Consider the following 18,191-nt stretch of genomic DNA (forward strand, 5'->3'; position numbering starts at 1 on the left):
TATTCTTTCATATTAACTCTTTCAGTTGTTCAGGACAAAAATTCTTTTAGAATCACCTTCAACTTCTGACTGCAGTTATATTAGAAAAGCCACCGCACTCCTCGCCACCTCCACTGCTGCCACACCCACCACCTGGGTTGTTGCCACAGCCTCTCAACTGCCTTCCTGCTTCCATCCTTGCCTCCGCCACTGTCTGTCCTCCACACGGCAGCCAGAGGTTTCCTTTTAAAACATCAGATCATATCATTCTTCTGCTGAAAACCTTCCAAAAGCTCGCCACCTCACTCAGTAAAAGATAAAGTCATTACAGAGTCCTAAGAGCCTTATGTAAGCCCCTGTGACCTGGTCCTCCCTCCTCTCCCACCTCATCACCTCTCCCCACAGTTTCATTCCATACACTGGCTTCTTACTGTTCCTCCATCATGCCATGCGTATGCTGCCTCAGATGACTGTACTTGCTGTTTCCTCTCTCTGGAATGCTGTTCCCTTAGGGCTCTGCTCAGGTGTCACTTTATCAGGGAAGCCTTCCTGATCACCATGTCTAAAATAGTACACTTACCCTCAATCCCTTTCTCCTCCCTCTCTTCCATTGTGTTTTCTTCATGGTGCTAAGCACCACCTGATGTTGTACATGTGTGTTTGTTTACTGTTTGTCTCCTTCCACCAGAAGGTAAGTTGCTCAAGAGCAGGGACGTGTTCTGCTCATCTTTTATATTCCTATCGCATTCCTCACACCAGTCCTTCCTGTCTCCTTTGAGATCTTGTTCTTTTGATCCTTCCTGTTTCCTAAAGTTTCATCTTCCTTCTCTGTTGGATAGTTTCTTGTTGTCAGTGAGTATTTTCAACTCTTTCTTCTCATTGAAAATAAATGCAAACAGCTTGCCCTCAATTCTGTATCTAATTAGCCAGGCAGTTAGTTTCTTCCCTTCTGTGCAAGTTTCTTGAGTTTATGTATGTGTCCCCTCCCTGTCTCTCTGGCCTCTCCCTTGGTCCTCTGCAGTAAGGCTTCCGTTGCTAGTGTGCCAGTGAAATTGCTCTAGCAAAGGCCTCTAATAATGTTCTGATTGTAAGAAATAAGTAGGCATTTTTTGCTCCTTTTCTTACTTACTTTTCTTTAGCATTGTACTATACTGATTATTCTTTTTTTCTCCCTTGTGATTCTCTTTTCAGCCTTTCTGAAGTTTTCCTTTTCTTGTTCCTCATCCTTATCAATTGTCCTTGCTGGTTCCTTCTCTGCCCCTTACATAGGAGCGTCCCATAAAGGCTCCATCCTTAGTGCTCTTCTTGCTTGCTCTGATTCCCCCTCACCCTGTGACTGCATCTATCCCATGCTTTTAACTACTGTTTTTGCACTGATGATTCCCAAACCTGTGTCTTTTGCCCAGATTTTTCTCTTGAGTTTCAGGCTTGTTATTTCCATTTCTCCCCTGGACACGTCCCACTCGGTATCTGGTGCCACACATGCAAAAATATACACATTATTAACCCTCTCCACCACTCCCCACCTTGGTCAGTGACCCACTTGCTCATTTAAGGCGGACTTGTGGGAATGGCTCTCAGCTGTTTCCTCTGCTATAACACTGCCGTAGTTGAGGGCCCGAGCGCCTCTCTCACAAGCTCTGTTTTTTTTTAAATGTGTTTTGTTTGTTTTAATTAATTAATTAATTAAATTGGCTGTGTTGGGTTTTTCTTTTTTCGCTGTGCGTGGGCTTTCTTTGGTTGCGGTGAGTGGGGGCTCCTCCGCATTGTGCTGCGCGGGCTCCTCATTGCTGTGGCTTCTCTTGTTGTGGAGCACAGGCTCTAGGTGCATGGGCTTCAGTAGTTGCAGCACGTGGGCTCAATAGTTGTGGTTCACGGGCTCTAAAGCGCAAGCTCAATAGTTGTGGCGCACAGGCTTAGTAGCTCCGCAGCATGTGGGATCTTCCTGGAGCAGGGATCAAACCCGTGTCCCCTGCATTGGCAGGTGGATTCTTAATCACTGTGCCACCTAGGAAGCCCCTCACAAGCTCTATTGAATCCATTCCCTTGTCTCGGTTCTTACTGCCCCTGCCATAGTTAGATCTTCATCCCTTTCTCCTTTATAGCATGGTCCTTGAAGTTTGTCCTCTGAAGCCAGACTGCGTGGCTTCTTGTTTTGGATCTATCATTTATTAGTTATGTGACTTTGGTCAAGTTTTATAACTTGTCTGTGCCTCAGTTTCCTCATTGGTAAGGTAGGGATAATAATTTATCATGAGGATTAAATGATTTAACAGATATAAAGTGCTTAGAATAGTGTCTGACACATCGTCTTTGTTGTAATTTCTACTGTCAGTGCTATTAGCACCACCTAGCTGACCTCAGGACAGCTGGTCTCTTCCCCTTCTAAACCATTTTCCACTGTGCTACAGAGTCAGTTTCACAAATAGATATCTGACCACATCATTCCCTTTTAAAAGATTTCCGTGGCTTCCCATGGTCTGACCACTATTTACATCCTGCTCATCTTCACTGTACCTTTTCTCTTACTCTGTTACAGTAATTAATAATTGTTAGTTTTCCAGGTAAGCTGTAGTCTTGCATGCTGCAGCATCTTTGCACATTATTTCTTCTGCTTGAAGTGTCCTTTCCCTGGTTTTATCTGCAGATCTTTAATGGTCCTTCAAGACCATGTTTATTTTATTTTTTTACATTCAGCTCTCACTTTTTAATCAATCAAATCCATCAGTTAACCAATCATAGCAAGTAGTTACTGGAAGTCTAGTATAATAGTGCTCTGGCAGATATAAGACAGATATGCTCTTGAGGAGCAGACAATCTTTAGGGGAACAAGACAGACAAACTTGAAACATTGAGGGTCTACCCCTGAGAAGGCTAATAAGTAGACCCACATAGTGGGGTAGCATTTCAGAGAAGGGCAAAATCACTGCTCACGGGTATGGGGGTGTGGGGTGTGTTTAGGGTGGTTAGAAAGGCTTCATGGAAAAGTGGTATTTGAATCTGGCTTGGAAGGATAATAAAATCTGCACAGGTGGAAGGACGGGGGAGTGGGGGTTGTGGGACCCAGGTAACAGAAGGCACAAGAGGCGGCAGTTGGCGAGTTGCTAAGTGGAGGAAGCCTGGTGGGAAAATGTGTGTGTTGAGGAGTGTGAGGACATAAGGCTGCCCCAGTAGATGCTCTGGCAGACAGCAGGGAATCACTGGGGTCTCCAGAGCAGTGAGCATCCTGAGGAACTAGTGTGTCCTGTGCCAAGCTGTACTGAGGCAAAAGGAAAACTCAGTAATACTGATCCTGCCTTCATTCAAAAATTTGGTATCTTGTTCATCATGAATTTTTTTGCATTAATTTTGATTTTTAAAAATATTGCATTAAAACATTATCTTATTTAAAGAAAACATTATTTCTCTCGATTGCTGTGTTTTTGACACCCCTTAAATTTTGTGCCTAAGTCAAGTAGCCTCACTTGTCTCACCCTAGTCCCAGCCCTGTGTTCTGTTTCTGGAGGTCACTGGTGAGGGTATACGTATTTATTTTGTTATTAATTATCGCTTACTTGGGACTTCCCTGGCAGTCCAGTGGTTAAGACTCCATGCTTCCATTGCAGGGGGCATGGGTTCGATCCCTGGTCAGGAAACAAAGATCCTGCATGCTGTGTGGCAAAAAAAAAAAAAAAAAAAAAAATTATAGCTTACTCATGTTTAAATATTCTTTGGTTAGTAGACAAAGTAAAAACAATTAAGGTAGAGAAGTTAGAATTATAAGAAGATTAATTTGGAATTTTGGAGCCTGAAAAACACAAAAGGGAGAAGAGTCCTTTGTGCTTCTGACTCAATCTCTAGGGGAAGATAACTCCCTCTTGCTGCAGCGTATGACTGCAAGCAGAAAAGGGTTGTTTTGCCCATGTCTAAATGGGTGAAAGGTAACTAGGGGGTAGGGGTACCAGAGGCTGCTGTCCATGTGGAGACAGGCATTGAGCAACTCAGCTGCTGCAAGCAGAGAGACTCTGCCTCGTGGCCTTAGGAAAACTCCCACAAATGGGCCACACAAGGTGGGCTTGGCCCACATGTCACATAAAACAGATACCCATCCAGGCCTGCCGAAGGAGAAACCACTCACTGGGCCACAGTGTTTTATCACAAGCCGTGGCCCAAGAAGCAGTGGAAGATTCACAAACGCTACAAGTGTCTCAAGGCCACTTGCATCTGGGAAAAGAAGTGGTGTGTGGCATGTAAAATCTAAAAAATGTGAAATCTATTGTTCATTAGTGTACTGGTGACTAATGAAAGATTTTAAGCCTGCAAAGTCAGTGTACAGCACAAATCCCAAAAAAAGCCAAGGGAAAGGTTGAAAGGAATCGTGCGCTCGTCAGCTGCACTGCTCTGTCATTTGATGCAGACCTCCGCATCAGCACCTGTGTTCAGAGAGAACTTCAGGCTCAGGTTGGACGTTTGGGCACACTATGTGAAAGCTACAGGCTGAACTTCACCATCAGATGAGTGGGTGGTCACAGAAGATGGCTGCTTTCTGAGGCCTAGGGCCAAGATCTGCTCCACCACACCCTTGGTGGGATAATGGCCCCCTATGCGTGGCACAACTGGCAAAGTTCTTCAGAATTGAAGGGGAGATAAAGAGTTTTTCAGACTAACAAAAACTGAAGGAGTTCATTGCCATTAGACTAGACTTACAAGAAATGTTGAAGAGAGTTCTTTAAGTTTTTGATCAAAACACCTAAACAGAGTGAAAACTTCCTGTGTAAGAATTGTTTCTGGCGGAGATATTGGAATGAACAGCCATCATCAGGATAGAACTCACCCACTGTAGAACCCTTAGTGCTTAGAGCCAGGTTGAGTGCATTTGGGGCATCAGTCATGTGGCCCATGGACTTTCCTGTAGTTGTCTTCATTGGTACTACACTTCTACCTCATTGAACACTGATGTAGTGGCCAGGGCTGCTGGAATTTTCACAGTGCATGCTCCTTCCCAATGAGCAAATGTCTTAGAGTTGTACCAGATCTCATTTGACCCTGTCAGAAACACATCAACCACAGTAGCTTTTAGTTCTGTGACTGGATGAACCAATAAAGCACTTTCTTTTAGGCAGTTCTCTGCTGAGCCTGGCTTCTTGCACCAGATTTCCAAAATGATAAACTTCCATATTCCTTCCAGGCCATGCTTAAACCTCCTGTGAAAACCTGACCCCTCCAAATATAGCTGATCACTCTCTTAACACTCACCATGAGGTTGTGCAGTTGTTTCCAGGTCTGTTGTCCACACAAAGTTGTGCACTTCATGATGGTGGGGACTGCAGCCTTACTTATTTCCTCTTCTTTTGAGGGCCTTATATGGTGATTGGCTCAGAGCAGATGCTTCAAAAATGTTGAATTAGTAATCAGGGTTTAGGAGTTTACTAAGATTTCTGAACTTCTTTCTTCAATTTTTCCAGGCTGCAGGAATTGGTTGATCGAGTGCTGGAACGTTTTCAGGCATCTGGACTAATAGTGAAAGAGTGGAATAGTGTGAAACTCCATGCTACAGTCATGAATACTCTATTCAGGAAAGACCCCAATGGTAAGTGCTTCATAGAACCACAGCACAGTTAGTGATTGGCAAGACCTGATGATATCCCTAGAGTTTGAAGAGAATGGGCTATCAAAGAATCTCTGGTATATCTTCTGTTTGAGATCCATTAGCTTGTTTTGATGAGCACAGTGGAAGTGAGCAAGGACATATCTAGCATGGGACTGTAGCATTCCAAATCTTTTATTTCTGTTGCACATAGGGTTGCCAGATACAGCAAATAAAAATACAGGATGCCCAAGTAAATTTTAGGTGAACAATGAATAATTGGTTTAGTGTAAGTATGTCCCATTGAAATACATGGCAGCTTTTTGTTGTTGTTGTTGTTGTTGTTGAAAAAAGAAAGAAGATTATAATAAAAGTAAATGTTAGAGCAGTGATTCTCAACTAGGGGTAATTTTGCCTCCCAGAGGACATTTGGATTGTCTGGAGATGTTTTTGGTTGTCACAGTTAGGGGGCTGGGAGTGGGTTACTACTGGCATCTAATGGGTAGAGGTCAGGGATGCTGCTTAACCCTCTGTAATGCACAGGACAGCCCCCCATAACAAAGAGTTATTCAGCCCCAAATGTCAGTAGCAACAAGGTTGAAAAACCTTGTGTTAGAGTAATGTTTTTTTCCCTCATGAATCTAAGCCTTCATATAAAAATGCCTTGTTTTAACCCTTTATTTGGGATAATAATCTACATTTTAATAATGATTATTTTTCTTCCCATCCCCACCCACCAAGTAAGAACTGTCTAGCACATTCAGCATTTATCTGATTAGGAGCTACAAATTCAGATTATGTGTAGCTTCTTGTTCAAAGGCCTGTTGTTTAAAATATACTAGCACCAAAAACCCATGTTCAGGTTTTTTATTACATTTATTAGGACCCTGACCTTGGTTTAAGAAGTTCTGCATCAGAAGAGGACTCCATCAGAACCCATGAACTATTTAGAGATTTATAGTTTAGGACAGTTTTTGTGTCCCTTTTTGCCAGAGTACACCTTTTAATTTCTTTCAGATATATATCAGAGATCTCAGCTGTAAGTTGTTTGGTTTGGTTAGAACCATTGTAGGGCTAAGACATATGTAGCTATCCAATTCTTAGCTCTACTGTTACTGTTCTATGATGCTAAATTGTATTCTCTTTAAGACTTTTCTAAATAAATCACTGCTTTACCTTTCAGAGCACTGAGATCAAAAAAGGTTCAAATGACTCAGTCAAAACCTATGGACTCAGGATAGTTAATAGAATCTGAAGCTCTATATTTCTTCTTGTTCTGATGGAATACATTTCTTTCACTTGGATAGTGGTATTGCAGAAGAACATTGGGAATTCCAGAAAAAAATTTTTCTGGAATATTTGATATATATTATAATGTAAGTTATCTAATGGGAACATTTAAAGGAGTTTGTGGTTTTTATTTTGTTCTGGACAGTCAGTTTTAATCTTGGAAAACACTGTTAGATACCCTGAGGTGGTGTACATTTTAACATCATCAGGTAAAGACAGAGGCTCAGAATTCTAAAGTACACTCTAGGGACTTCCCTGGTGGTCCAGTGGTTAAGACTCCGCACTCCCAATGCAAGGGGCTCAGGTTCAATCCGTGGTCAGGGAACTAGGTCCCGCATGCATGCTGCAGGTAACATCCGGCATGCCACAACTAAGACCCGGTGCAGCCAAATAAATAGATAAATAAATAAATTAAAAAAAATAAAGTACACTCTAATTCATTGGTTCAGAAGTTACATTGTATCCAGCACCATCCAATAGGACCTTCTGTGATAATAGAAATATTCCATATCTGTGAAATCCAGTATGGTAGCCACTATCCACATGTGGTTATTGAGGACTTGAAGATGGCTGGCTAGTGAGACTGAGAAAGTGAACTTTTAATTTTAATTAATTTAAATTCAAATAGGGACTTCCCTGGAGGTCCAGTGGTTAAGGCTTCGAGCTCCCAATGCAGGGGCACGAGTTCAATCCCTTGTCAGGGAACTAAGATCCTGGCATGCTACACAGCATGGCCAAAAAAGAATTTTTTTTTAATAATCACCTGTGGCTAGTGGCTACTGTTTTGGACAGTGCAGTATGTTATTAGACAGTTAATACTATCAGTAGTACATTCTGCATCTGTCCTAGTCCTTAAATCTTAGTTCAGAGCTATTACAACTATAGCATGCACCATTATTAACTAACCTTTTAACATAAAAAAGTTGAATTATATAGGAATTTGTATCTTTTAAATTGTATGGATCCAGATATATATTCATTTGGCACCAGAGCTTCATATAAGAAAATGTTCTTTGTTCACAGTCTAGTTATTCTTTCCTACTGACAGACATTTAAAATATAATAGCTTTATTGAGATATAATTCATATACTATATAATTTACCTATTTAAAGTATTTAATTCAATAATTTTTAGTATAGTAAGTTATGTAACCATTACCACAATAAATTTTTAGAACATTTTCATCACCCCAAAAATAAACTCCATAGTTATTGGCAGTGACTCTCCATTTTCCCCTTACTCTTCAGTCTTAGGCACCACCAGTCTACTTTCTGTCCAGTGAATTTGCCTCTCTTGTATAGTTCATGTAAATAGAATCATGCAATATGTGATCTTCTGTGACTGGCTTCTTTTACTTAGCATAATGTTTATAAGCTTCATCCCTGTTATAGCATGTATGAAATGTCATTCCTTTTTATTACCAAATAATAATCCATTGTGTGGACATACCACATTTATCCATTCATCAGTGGATGGACATTTCTGTTGTTTCCACTTTTTGGCTATTATGAATAATGCTGCTGTGAACATATGTTTTTATTTCTATTAGGTATATACTTAAGAGTGAAATTGCTGAGTCATAGTATATCAGTATGTTTAACTTTCTGAGGAACTGCCAGACTGTTTTCCAAAGTGGCTGCACCATTTTACATTCCCACAAGCAGTACAGTAGTTCCCCCTTATCTGTGGGAGATACATTCCAAGATCCCCAGTGGATGCCTGAAACCACATACCACATTCTATATTCTTCCTATGCATACATATCTATGATAAAGTTCAATTGATAAGCTAGGTACAGTAAGAGATTAACAACTAATAATAAAATAGAAGAATTAAACAATATAGTAAAAATTATGTGAATGCCATCTGTCTCTCTCAGAATTTCTTACTGTACAAATTTAATGTCTTTTCCGTTTTCACTAAGCACTTACTATGCACTGTGACCATAACTTTTGCAGTTTGAGGTGTGACAGCAAAACTAGTACAAATTTCTTTTTCCTTCTTCTCAGTTTCACAGATAGAAGATTTGTTCTTACTGTAGATCTTAGCAAACTTAAGCATATGATTTTTTTCTTTCCTTATCAAGTCAAGAACTTTCACCTTTTCACTTAAAGGAAGCGCTTCATGGCTTCTCTTTGGCAGATCTGAATTGCTGGCATCACCAGTCTTGCCCTTTGGGGCCATTATTAAATAAATTAAGGATGACTTGAACAAAAGCACTGCAATACCTTGTCAATCTGATAACTGAGACTGTGGGATACGCAGGACAAAGGGATGACACTTCCCAGACGGGACAGGTCACGCTTCTTAGGATGGTGCACAATTCAACTTAGGAATTGTTTATTTCTGAAATTTTCCGTTTAATATTTTCAGAGCTCGGTTGACCATGGGTAACTGAAACCATGGAAAGCAAAGCCATGAATAAGGGGAGATGACAGTAGATGAAGGTTTCAATTTCTGTACATCTTCGTCTGCACTTGTTATTATCTGCCTTTTATTATTGCCATCATTTGGGGTGTGAAGTGGTATCTCATTGTGGTTTTTTTTTTTTCTTTAAATTATTTATTTATTTGGCCATTTGGGATCTTAGTTGTGGCACTCAGGGTCTTCACTGTGACATATCTTTCCTTGTGGCTCTTGGTGGTCTCTTTGTTGTGGCACGTGGGCTCTAGTTGTGGTGCACAGGCTCTAGAACACACGGGCTTAGTTGCCCTGTGGCATGTGGGATCCTAGTTCCCCCAACCAGGGATCAAACCCATGTCTCCTGCATTAGAAGGCAGATTCTTAACCACTGGACCACCAGGGAAGTCCTTCATTGTGGTTTTGATTCACATTCCCGTTATGGCTAATGCTTCTTACTTACAGATTTTGAACCTGTTGTTAAACATTTTAATCTGCAGATTTCGTTACTGCTTTTTTTAAAAAAATTAATTATTTATTGGCTGTGTTGGGTCTTCATTGCTGCACGCAGGCTTTCTCTGCTTTCGGCTAGCGGGGGCTACTCTTCATTGTGACGCGAGGGCTTCTCATGGTGGTGGCTTCTCCTGTTATGGAGCACGGCTCTAGGTGCTAAGGCTTCAGTAGTTGTGACACACGGGCTCAGTAGTTGTGGCACACGGGCTTAGTTGCTCCATGGCATGTAGGATCTTCCCAGACCAGGGATCAAACCTGTGTCCCCTGCATTGGCAGACAGATTCTTAACCACTGCACCACCAGTGAAGTCCCCATTACTGTTTTTGTTTTTGTTTTTTTTGGCTCTTTATTGGAATATAATTGCTTTACACTCTTGTACCAGCTTTTGAGGTACACCAAAGCGAATCATCTGTATTTATACATACATGCCCGTATCCCCTCCTGCGACTCCCTCCCACCCTCCATGTCCTGGCCCTCTAAGGCATCACCCATCGTAGAGTTGATCTCCCTTTGTTATACAGCAGCTTCCCCCTAGCTATCTGTTTTACACTTTGTAGTGTATATATATCTATGCTACTCTCTCACTTCGTCCCAGCTTCCCCTTCGCCCCCTGCCCCCCCAATCCCGTGTCCTCCAGTCCATTCTCTGTATCTGTATCCTTATTCTTACCCTGTCACTGGGTTCATCAGTACTGTTTTTTTTTTTTTATAAATTCCATATATATGCATTAGCATACAGTATTGGTTTTTCTCTTTCTGGCTTACTTCACTGTATGACAGACTCTAGGTCTATCCACCTCATTACATATAGCTCCATTTCATTCCTTTTTATAGCTGAGTAATATTCCATTGTATATATATGCCACATCTTCTTTATCCATTTATCTGTTGATGGGCATTTAGGTTGCTTCCATGTCCTGGCTATTGTAAATAGTGCTGCAATAAACATTATGGTACATGTTTCTTTTTGGATTATGGTTTTCTCTGGATATATGCCCAGGAGTGGGATAACTGGATCATATGGTAGTTCTATTTGTAGTTTTTTAAGGAACCTCCAAACTGTTTTCCATAGTGGCTGTACCAACTTACACTCCCACCAACAGTGCAGGAGAGTTCCCTTTTCTCCACACCCTCTCCAGCATTTATTGTTTCTAGCTTTTTTGATGATGGCTATTCTGACCGGCGCGAGGTGATACCTCGTTGTGGCTTTGACTTGCATTTCTCTGATGATTAGTGATGTTGAGCATCTTTTCATGTGTTTGTTGGCCATCTGGATGTCTTCTTTGCAGAAATGTCTATTTAGGTCTTGTGCCCATTTGTGGATTGGGTTCTTTGCTTTTTTGGTATTGAGCTGCATGAGCTACTTGTATATTTTGGAGATTAATCCTTTGTCCTTTGCTTCATTGGCAAATATTTTCTCCCATTCTGAGGGTTGCCTTCTAGTCTTGTTTATGGTTTCTTTTGCTGTGCAAAGGCTTTTAAATTTTCATTAGGTCCCATTTGTTTATTCTTTTTTTTTTTTTTTTTAATTGGCTGTGTTGGGTCTTTTTTTTTTTTTTTTTTTTTGCTGTGCACGGGCTTTCTTTTTAGTTGCGGTGAGTGGGGACTACTCTTCGTTGCGGTGCACGGGCTCCTCATTGCCATGGCTTCTCTTGTTGCGGAGCACAGGCTTTAGGCGCGTGGGCTTCAGTAGTTGCAGCACGTGGGCTCAATAGTTGTGACTCACGGGCTCTAAAGCTCAGGCTCAATAGTTGTGGCGCAAGGGCTTATTTGCTCTGCGGCACGTGGGATCTTCCTGCAGCAGGGATCGAACCCGTGTCCCATGTATTGGCAGGCGGATTCTCAACCACTGTGCCACCTAGGAAGCCCCCATTTGTTTATTCTTGATTTTATTTCCATTATTCTAGTAGGTTTGTCAGAAAGGATCTTGCTTTGATGTATGTCTTAGTATTCTGCCTGTGTTTTCCTCTAGGAGTTTTATAGTGTCTGGCCTTACATTTAGGTCTTTAATCCATTTTGAGTTTATTTTTGGGTATGGTGTTAGGAAGTGTTCTAGTTTCATTCTTTTACATGTTGCTGTCCAGTTTTCCCAGCACCGCTTATTGAAGAGGCTTTTTTCCATTGTATATTCTTGCCTCCTTTGTCAAAGATAAGGTGCCCATATGTGCTTGGGTTTAGCTCTGAGTTCTCTATTCTATTCTATTGATCTTCCTTTCTGTTTTTGTGCCAGTACCATACTGTCTTGATCACTGTAGCCTTGTAGTATAGTTTGAAGTCAAGAAGCCTAATTCCACCAACTTCATCATTCCTTCTCAAGATTGCTTTGGCTATTTGGGGTCTTTTGCATTTCCATACAAATCGTAAGATTTCTTGTTCTAGTTCTGTGAAAAATGCCATTGGTAATTTGATAGGGATTGCGTTGAACCTGTAAATTGTTTTGGGTAGTACAGTTATTTTCACATGTTGATTCTTCCAATCCAAGAACATGGTATGTCTCTCCATCTGTTTGTATCATCTTTGATTTCTTTCAACAGTGTCTTATAGTTTTCTGCATACAGGTCTTTTGCCTCCTTGGGCAGGTTTATTCCTAGGTATTTTATTCTTTTGTTGCAGTGGTAAATGGGAGAGTTTCCTTAATTTCTCTTTCTGCTTTTTCATTGTTAGTGTGTAGGAATGAAAGAGATTTCTGTGTATTAATTTTGTATCCTGCTACTTTACTAAATTCATCGATTAGTGCTAGCAGTTTTCTGGTAGAGTCTTTAGGGTTTTCTATGTATAATATCATTTCATCTGCAAAGAGTGACAGTTTTACTTCTTCTTTTCCAATTTGGATTCCTTTTATTTCATTTTCTTCTCTAATTGCTGTGGCTAACACTTCCAAAACTATGTTGAATAATAATGGTGAGAGTGGGCACCCTTGTCTTGTTGCTATTCTTAGAGGGAATGCTTTCAGTTTTTCACCATTTAGAACGATGTTGTCTTTTGGTTTCTCATATATGGCTTTTATTATGTTGAGTTAATTTCCTTGTATGCCCATTTTCTGGAGAGTTTTTATCATAAATGGATGTTGAATTTTGTCAAAAGCTTTTCTGGATCTGTTGAGATTATCATTTTGTTTTTAATCCTTCAGTGTGTTGATATGATGTATCACATTGATTGATTTGCGTATATTGAAGAATCCTTGCATCCCAGGGATAAACCCCACTTGATCATGGTGTATGATCTTTTTAATATGCTGTTGGATTCTGTTAGCTAGTATTTTGTTGAGGATTTTTGCATCTATATTCATCAGTGATATTGGCCTGTAATGTTCTATTTTTGTGACATCTTTGCCTGGTTTTGGTGTCAAGGTGATGGTGGCCTTGTAGAATGAGTTTGGGAGTGTTCCTCCTTCTGCTATATTTTGGAAGAGTTTGAGAAGGATAGGTGTTAGCTCTTCTCTAAATGTTTGATAGAATTTACCTGTGAATCCATCTGGACTTTTGTGTGTTGGGAGATTTTTAATCACAGCCTCAATTTCCATACTTGTGATTGGTCTATTCATAGTTTCTGTTTCTTCCTGGTTCTGTCTTGGAAGATTGTATTTTTCTAAGAATTTATCCATTTCTTCCAGGTTACCCAATTTATTGGCGTGTAGTTGCTTGTAGTAGTGTCTCATGATCTTTTGTATTTCAGTGGTGTCCGTTGTTACTTCTCCTTTTTTATTTCTAATTCTGTTGATTTGTGTCTTCTCCCTTTTTTTCCTGATGAGTCTGGCTAATGGTTTATCAGTTTTGTTTATCTTCTCAAAGAACCAGCTTTTAGTTTCATTGATCTTTGCTATTGTTTCCTTCCTTTCTTTTTCATTTATTTCTGATCTGATCTTTATGATTTCTTTCCTTCTGCTCACTTTGATTTTTTTTGTTCTTCTTTCTCTAATTGTTTTAGGTGTAAGGTTAGGTTGTTTATTTGATATTTTTCTTGTTTCTTGAGGTAGGACTGTATTGCTATAAACTTCCCTCTTAGAACTGCTTTTGCTGCATCCCATAGGTTTTGGGTCATTGTGTTTTCATTGTCGTTTGTTTCTAGATATTTTTTGATTTCCTCTTCAATTTCTTTAGTGATTTCTTGGTTGTTTAATAGCATATGGTTTAGCCTCCATGTGTTTGTATTTTAGTATTTTTCCTGTAATTGATATCTAGTCTCAAGGTGTTCTGGTCGGAGAAGATGCTTGATATGATTTCAGTTTTCTTGAATTTACCAAGGCTTGATTTGTGACCCAGGATGTGATCTATCCTGGAGAATGTTCCATGTGCACTTGAGAAGAAAGTGTATTCTGTCTTTTTTGGATGGAATGTCCTGTAAATATCAGTTAAGTCAATACGGTCTAATGTGTCATTTAAAGCTTGTGTGTCCTTGTTTATTTTCTGTTTGGATGGTCTGTCCATGGATGTAAGTGGGGTGTTACAGTCTCTTACTATTATTGTGTTACTGTCGATTTCCCCTTTTATGGCTGTTAGCATTTGCCTTATGTATTGAGATGCTACTATGCTGGATGCATAGATATTTACAATTGTTATATGTTTTTCTTGGATGGATCCCTTGATCATTATGTAGTGTCCTTCCTTGTCTCTTTTAATAGTCTTTACTTTAAAGTCTAATATGTCTGATATGAGTATTGCTACTCCAGCTTTCTTTTGACTTCCATTTGCATGGAATATCTTTTTCCATCCCCTTACTTTCAGTCTATATGTGTCCCTTGGTCTGAAGTGGGTTTCTTGTAGACAGCATATGTAAGTGTCTTGTTTTTGTATCCATTCGGCCAGTCTGTGTCTTTTGGTTGGAGCATTTAATCCATTTGCATTTAAGGTGATTGTTGACATGTGTGTTCCTATTACCATTTTCTTAATTATTTTGGGTTTGTTTTTGTACGTCTTTTCCTTCTCTTGTGTTTCCTACTTAGAAAAGTTCCTTAAGAACTTGTTGTAAGGCTGGTTTGGTGGTGCTGAATTCTCTTAACTTTTGCTTGTCTGGAAAGCTTTTGATTTCTCCATCAAATCTGAATGAGATTCTTTCTGGGTAGAGTATTCTTGGCTGTATGTTTTCCTCTTTCAGGACTTTCAGTGTGTCCTGCCATTCCCTTCTGGCCTGCAGAGTTTCTGCAGAAAGATCAGCTGTTATCCTTATGAGTTTTCCCTTATATGTTATTTGTTGCTTTTCTCTTGCTGCTTTTAAATTTTTTTCTTTGTGTTTAATTTTCATTAGTTTGATTAATATGTGCCTCGGTGTATTTCTCTTTGGGTTTATTCTGTATGGGACTCTCTGTGCTTTTTGGACTTGATTATTTCCTTTCCCACGTTGGGGAAGTTTTCGACTATAACCTCTTCATATATTTTCTCAGACCCTTTCTTGTTTTCTTCTTCTTCTGGGATGCCTACGATTTGAATGTTGGTGCGCTTAATGTTGCCACCAAGGTCTCTGAGACTGTCTTCCATTCTTTTTATTCTTTTTTCTCTTTCCTACTTTGTGGCAGTTATTTCCCCCATTCTGTCTTCCAACTCACTCATTCATTCTTCTGCCTCAGTTATTCTGCTATTTTTACCATCTAGAATATTTTTAACTTGTTATTTTGTTGTCCTTTACTGTTTGTTTGCTCTTTAGTTCTTTTGAGTCCTTATTAACTGTTTCTTGTATTTTCTGTATTTTGTTATCGAGATTTTGGATTATCTTTACTATCATTACTCTGAATTATTTTTCAGGCAATTTTCCTATTTCCTCTTCATTTATTTGGTCTTGTCGGGTTTTTGCCTGCATGGTGTTTCTTTGTTTTCTCATTTTGTCTAATTTATAGGATTTGCTGTCTCCTTTCCCTATGCTGCCTAGTAGTAATTCCTCTTGTTTCTGCCTTCTGCCCCCTGTGGTGGGGTTTGTCCAGTGTCTTGAGTAGGCTTCCTGGTGGCGGGGGGTCTGGTGTCTGCTTTCCTGTGTGTGGCTCTGTGTCTTTTCTCTCTGATGAGCAGGGCCGTGTCAGGAGGTGTGTTTTAGGGTATCTGTGAGATTAATATGGCTTTAGGTAGTCTGTGTGCTGATGGTTGGGTTTGTGTTCCTGTCTTGTTTGTAGATTGGTGTGAGGTGTCCAACACTGGCAGTTGCAGACAGTTGGACAAAGCTGAGTCTTAGTCGCTAATACAGGGCTCTGTGAGAATTCTCTGCAGTTAATCTTCCCTGTGTCTGAGGACTCCCTAGTAGTCTAGCATCCTGGATTCAGTGCTCCCTCCCCAGACCCTCCTACTTGACTTCTGATGGAGTAGTCCGGACTTCAACAGTTACCTGTTCCGGCAATAAAGGGGTTTAAAGAAGACTATCCAAGCCCCAGACTAATGGCAGAGTGTCGAGTCAAAGAAATACTAAGTCAAGGAGACACATACATGTGTAAGACACACAGATACCGAATCCAGTAGAACATAAGACCCTAGAAAGACCTGACAGAAGAACCCCAGTATGCCATCAGACAATCAAAGAGAAAACCAACAGAAATTCAACGCCAACCCCCCCCCCCCCCAAATCCAGGGAGATTTTGAAAGCTAGAATCAAATATAATAAAGAGCAAGAGTACCACGAGACAGACTGAAGATTCTCAGAATGAAATCAGAAAATTATACTTAGAACTAAGATAAAGACAAAACCTAATAATAAAAACCAAAGCAGTGTGTCATCTGGAGAATAAAACAAGGAAACAGAGCAGACCGATAATATTGCTTGTAAGTATATTAAGATAAACTAAACTAAAAAAGAATAGAAGACTGGTCAACAGAAGAGTGTAGTGTGACTGAAAATATGAAAAGAAAAAGAGAGAAATAGAAATGTATGAAAGATAGAGATGAAAAGAAGGTAGGAGAGATACAGTCAGCACTACAAAAAACTTAGCTAGAAATAGAAATATATAAAAGGCTAAAAATAAAAATAGAATGAAAAATAGAATAAAAAATGTTATAAAACGTGTAGGTCCCTTAGGACTAAGATCGTAATTAATAAAATAAATTTTAAAAAAAAACCTAGAACTGACCCCAGAATGAACCAGATCAATAGAATTAATAATAATGTTTCTGTTTCCTTGGGGTCTCAGCTGTAAGTGTCCTTCTACCTGCCTTGGGCTTTTTGTATTACTCTGCGACCAGCAGAGCTTCCTTTATTGTTTGTTTGTAAGCACTGGTGTGTGGGGAGAGAGAGGGTACAATAGTGGCTCCTTCCCCTGGGGGTGAGTGAGCAGTGGCACCCTGCCTGGGTCACAGAGGCTTGGGTGGCTCAGGCTGAGAGTGACTCCAACCACGGCTCCTCCCCCTGCTACAGCTCCCCCAGGGCACCCTGCCTGGGTCACGGAGGCTCAGTCTGCCGTGGCGGTGCCTGTTGCAGAGGGACACCGGTGGCTCAGGTGTAAACAGAATGTCTCCAGAGCTGGGCCACTCTGTGGACACTTTCGGCTCTCGGCTGCTACACCCGCAATTCCTCCCCGCTGCTTGTGAGTCAGCAGCTTTCCGTGGTAGGCATTCTCCGCTGCACATTTCTTCCCTCCTGTCCTCTGAGTCCGTCTCCCCAATGCCAACAATGTTTCTCACTCTGAACCAGTTCTCCAGTTCCCACGTTCCAGCTCCCAGACCCCCGTTCAGCTGTGAACCGATGTCTCAGTCTGGATATGCTGAGCTGTGGTGTGGACTCTCCATGTGTTTCTCACTCTTTCCCGTCTGCCACAGCTCAGCCACTTCACCCTCTTTGAACAGTCCCAAATGCCTCCCTTCTGAACCAGGGAAATTCCCCATTGGAGAAGGGGTTTCCCTGTCAGATAAGGGACTTTTCCCCAAATTCGGCAATCTCCCCTCTGTTTCAGATCCCCCCGCCCTAGGGTGTGGGACCCATCCCTTTCCTTTCTTCTCCTCCTCTTTCTCCCTTTTTTTTCCCCCCGTCCTACCCATTTATGTTGGGATCTTTGCAGTCCTTTCTAGTGTCCGAGGTCATTTGCTGGTGTTCAGTTGGTTCTCTGTGGGAATTATTGCGTCTTTTGGTGTATTCCTGACGCATCTGTGGAGAGCGATGCGTTCCATGTCCTTCTACTTCACCGCCATCTTTCTTCCCCCCCCCCCCTTTTTTTTTTAATATTTACTTATTTTGCCTGCTCTGAGTCTTAGGTTCAGTATGTGGGCTCTTAGTTGCTGCATGCAGGGTGTAGTTCCCCGACCAGGGATCGAACCTGGGCCCCCTGCATTGGGGGCTTGGAATCTTACCCACTGAACCACCAGGGAAGTCCCCATTACTGCTTTTTTTATTGACATTTACTTAGTATGAATTTTCTTTAAAGTTTCACATCTGCTTTTAACAGGGGACCTATTTTTAAGTTGTGAAGTACGCATGGGATTGGGATCTTTGATTAAGAGAATAGTTCTCATTAGAGAAATAGCCCTGTAGTACC

At 40.8% G+C, this 18,191-nt stretch overlaps 1 protein-coding gene across 5 annotated transcripts in view; it reads left to right on the forward strand.

Moving 5' to 3' along the window:
- ASCC1 (activating signal cointegrator 1 complex subunit 1) overlaps positions 1-18,191 on the forward strand; it is a 110,672-nt gene that overhangs the window by 65,743 nt on the left and 26,738 nt on the right. For all 5 annotated transcript variants that reach the window (XR_009053722.1, XR_009053721.1, XM_057735005.1 and 2 more), the window contains one exon: positions 5,424-5,548. Coding sequence is in view for 3 of the 5 variants with exons in the window: in XM_057735005.1 (XP_057590988.1) it covers positions 5,424-5,548 (125 nt within the window). In the remaining 2 variants the exon portion in view is untranslated. The remainder of the gene's footprint in view (positions 1-5,423; positions 5,549-18,191) is intronic.

This window comes from Hippopotamus amphibius, chromosome 5, assembly GCF_030028045.1.
Source record: "Hippopotamus amphibius kiboko isolate mHipAmp2 chromosome 5, mHipAmp2.hap2, whole genome shotgun sequence".
NCBI lineage: Eukaryota > Metazoa > Chordata > Mammalia > Artiodactyla > Hippopotamidae > Hippopotamus > Hippopotamus amphibius.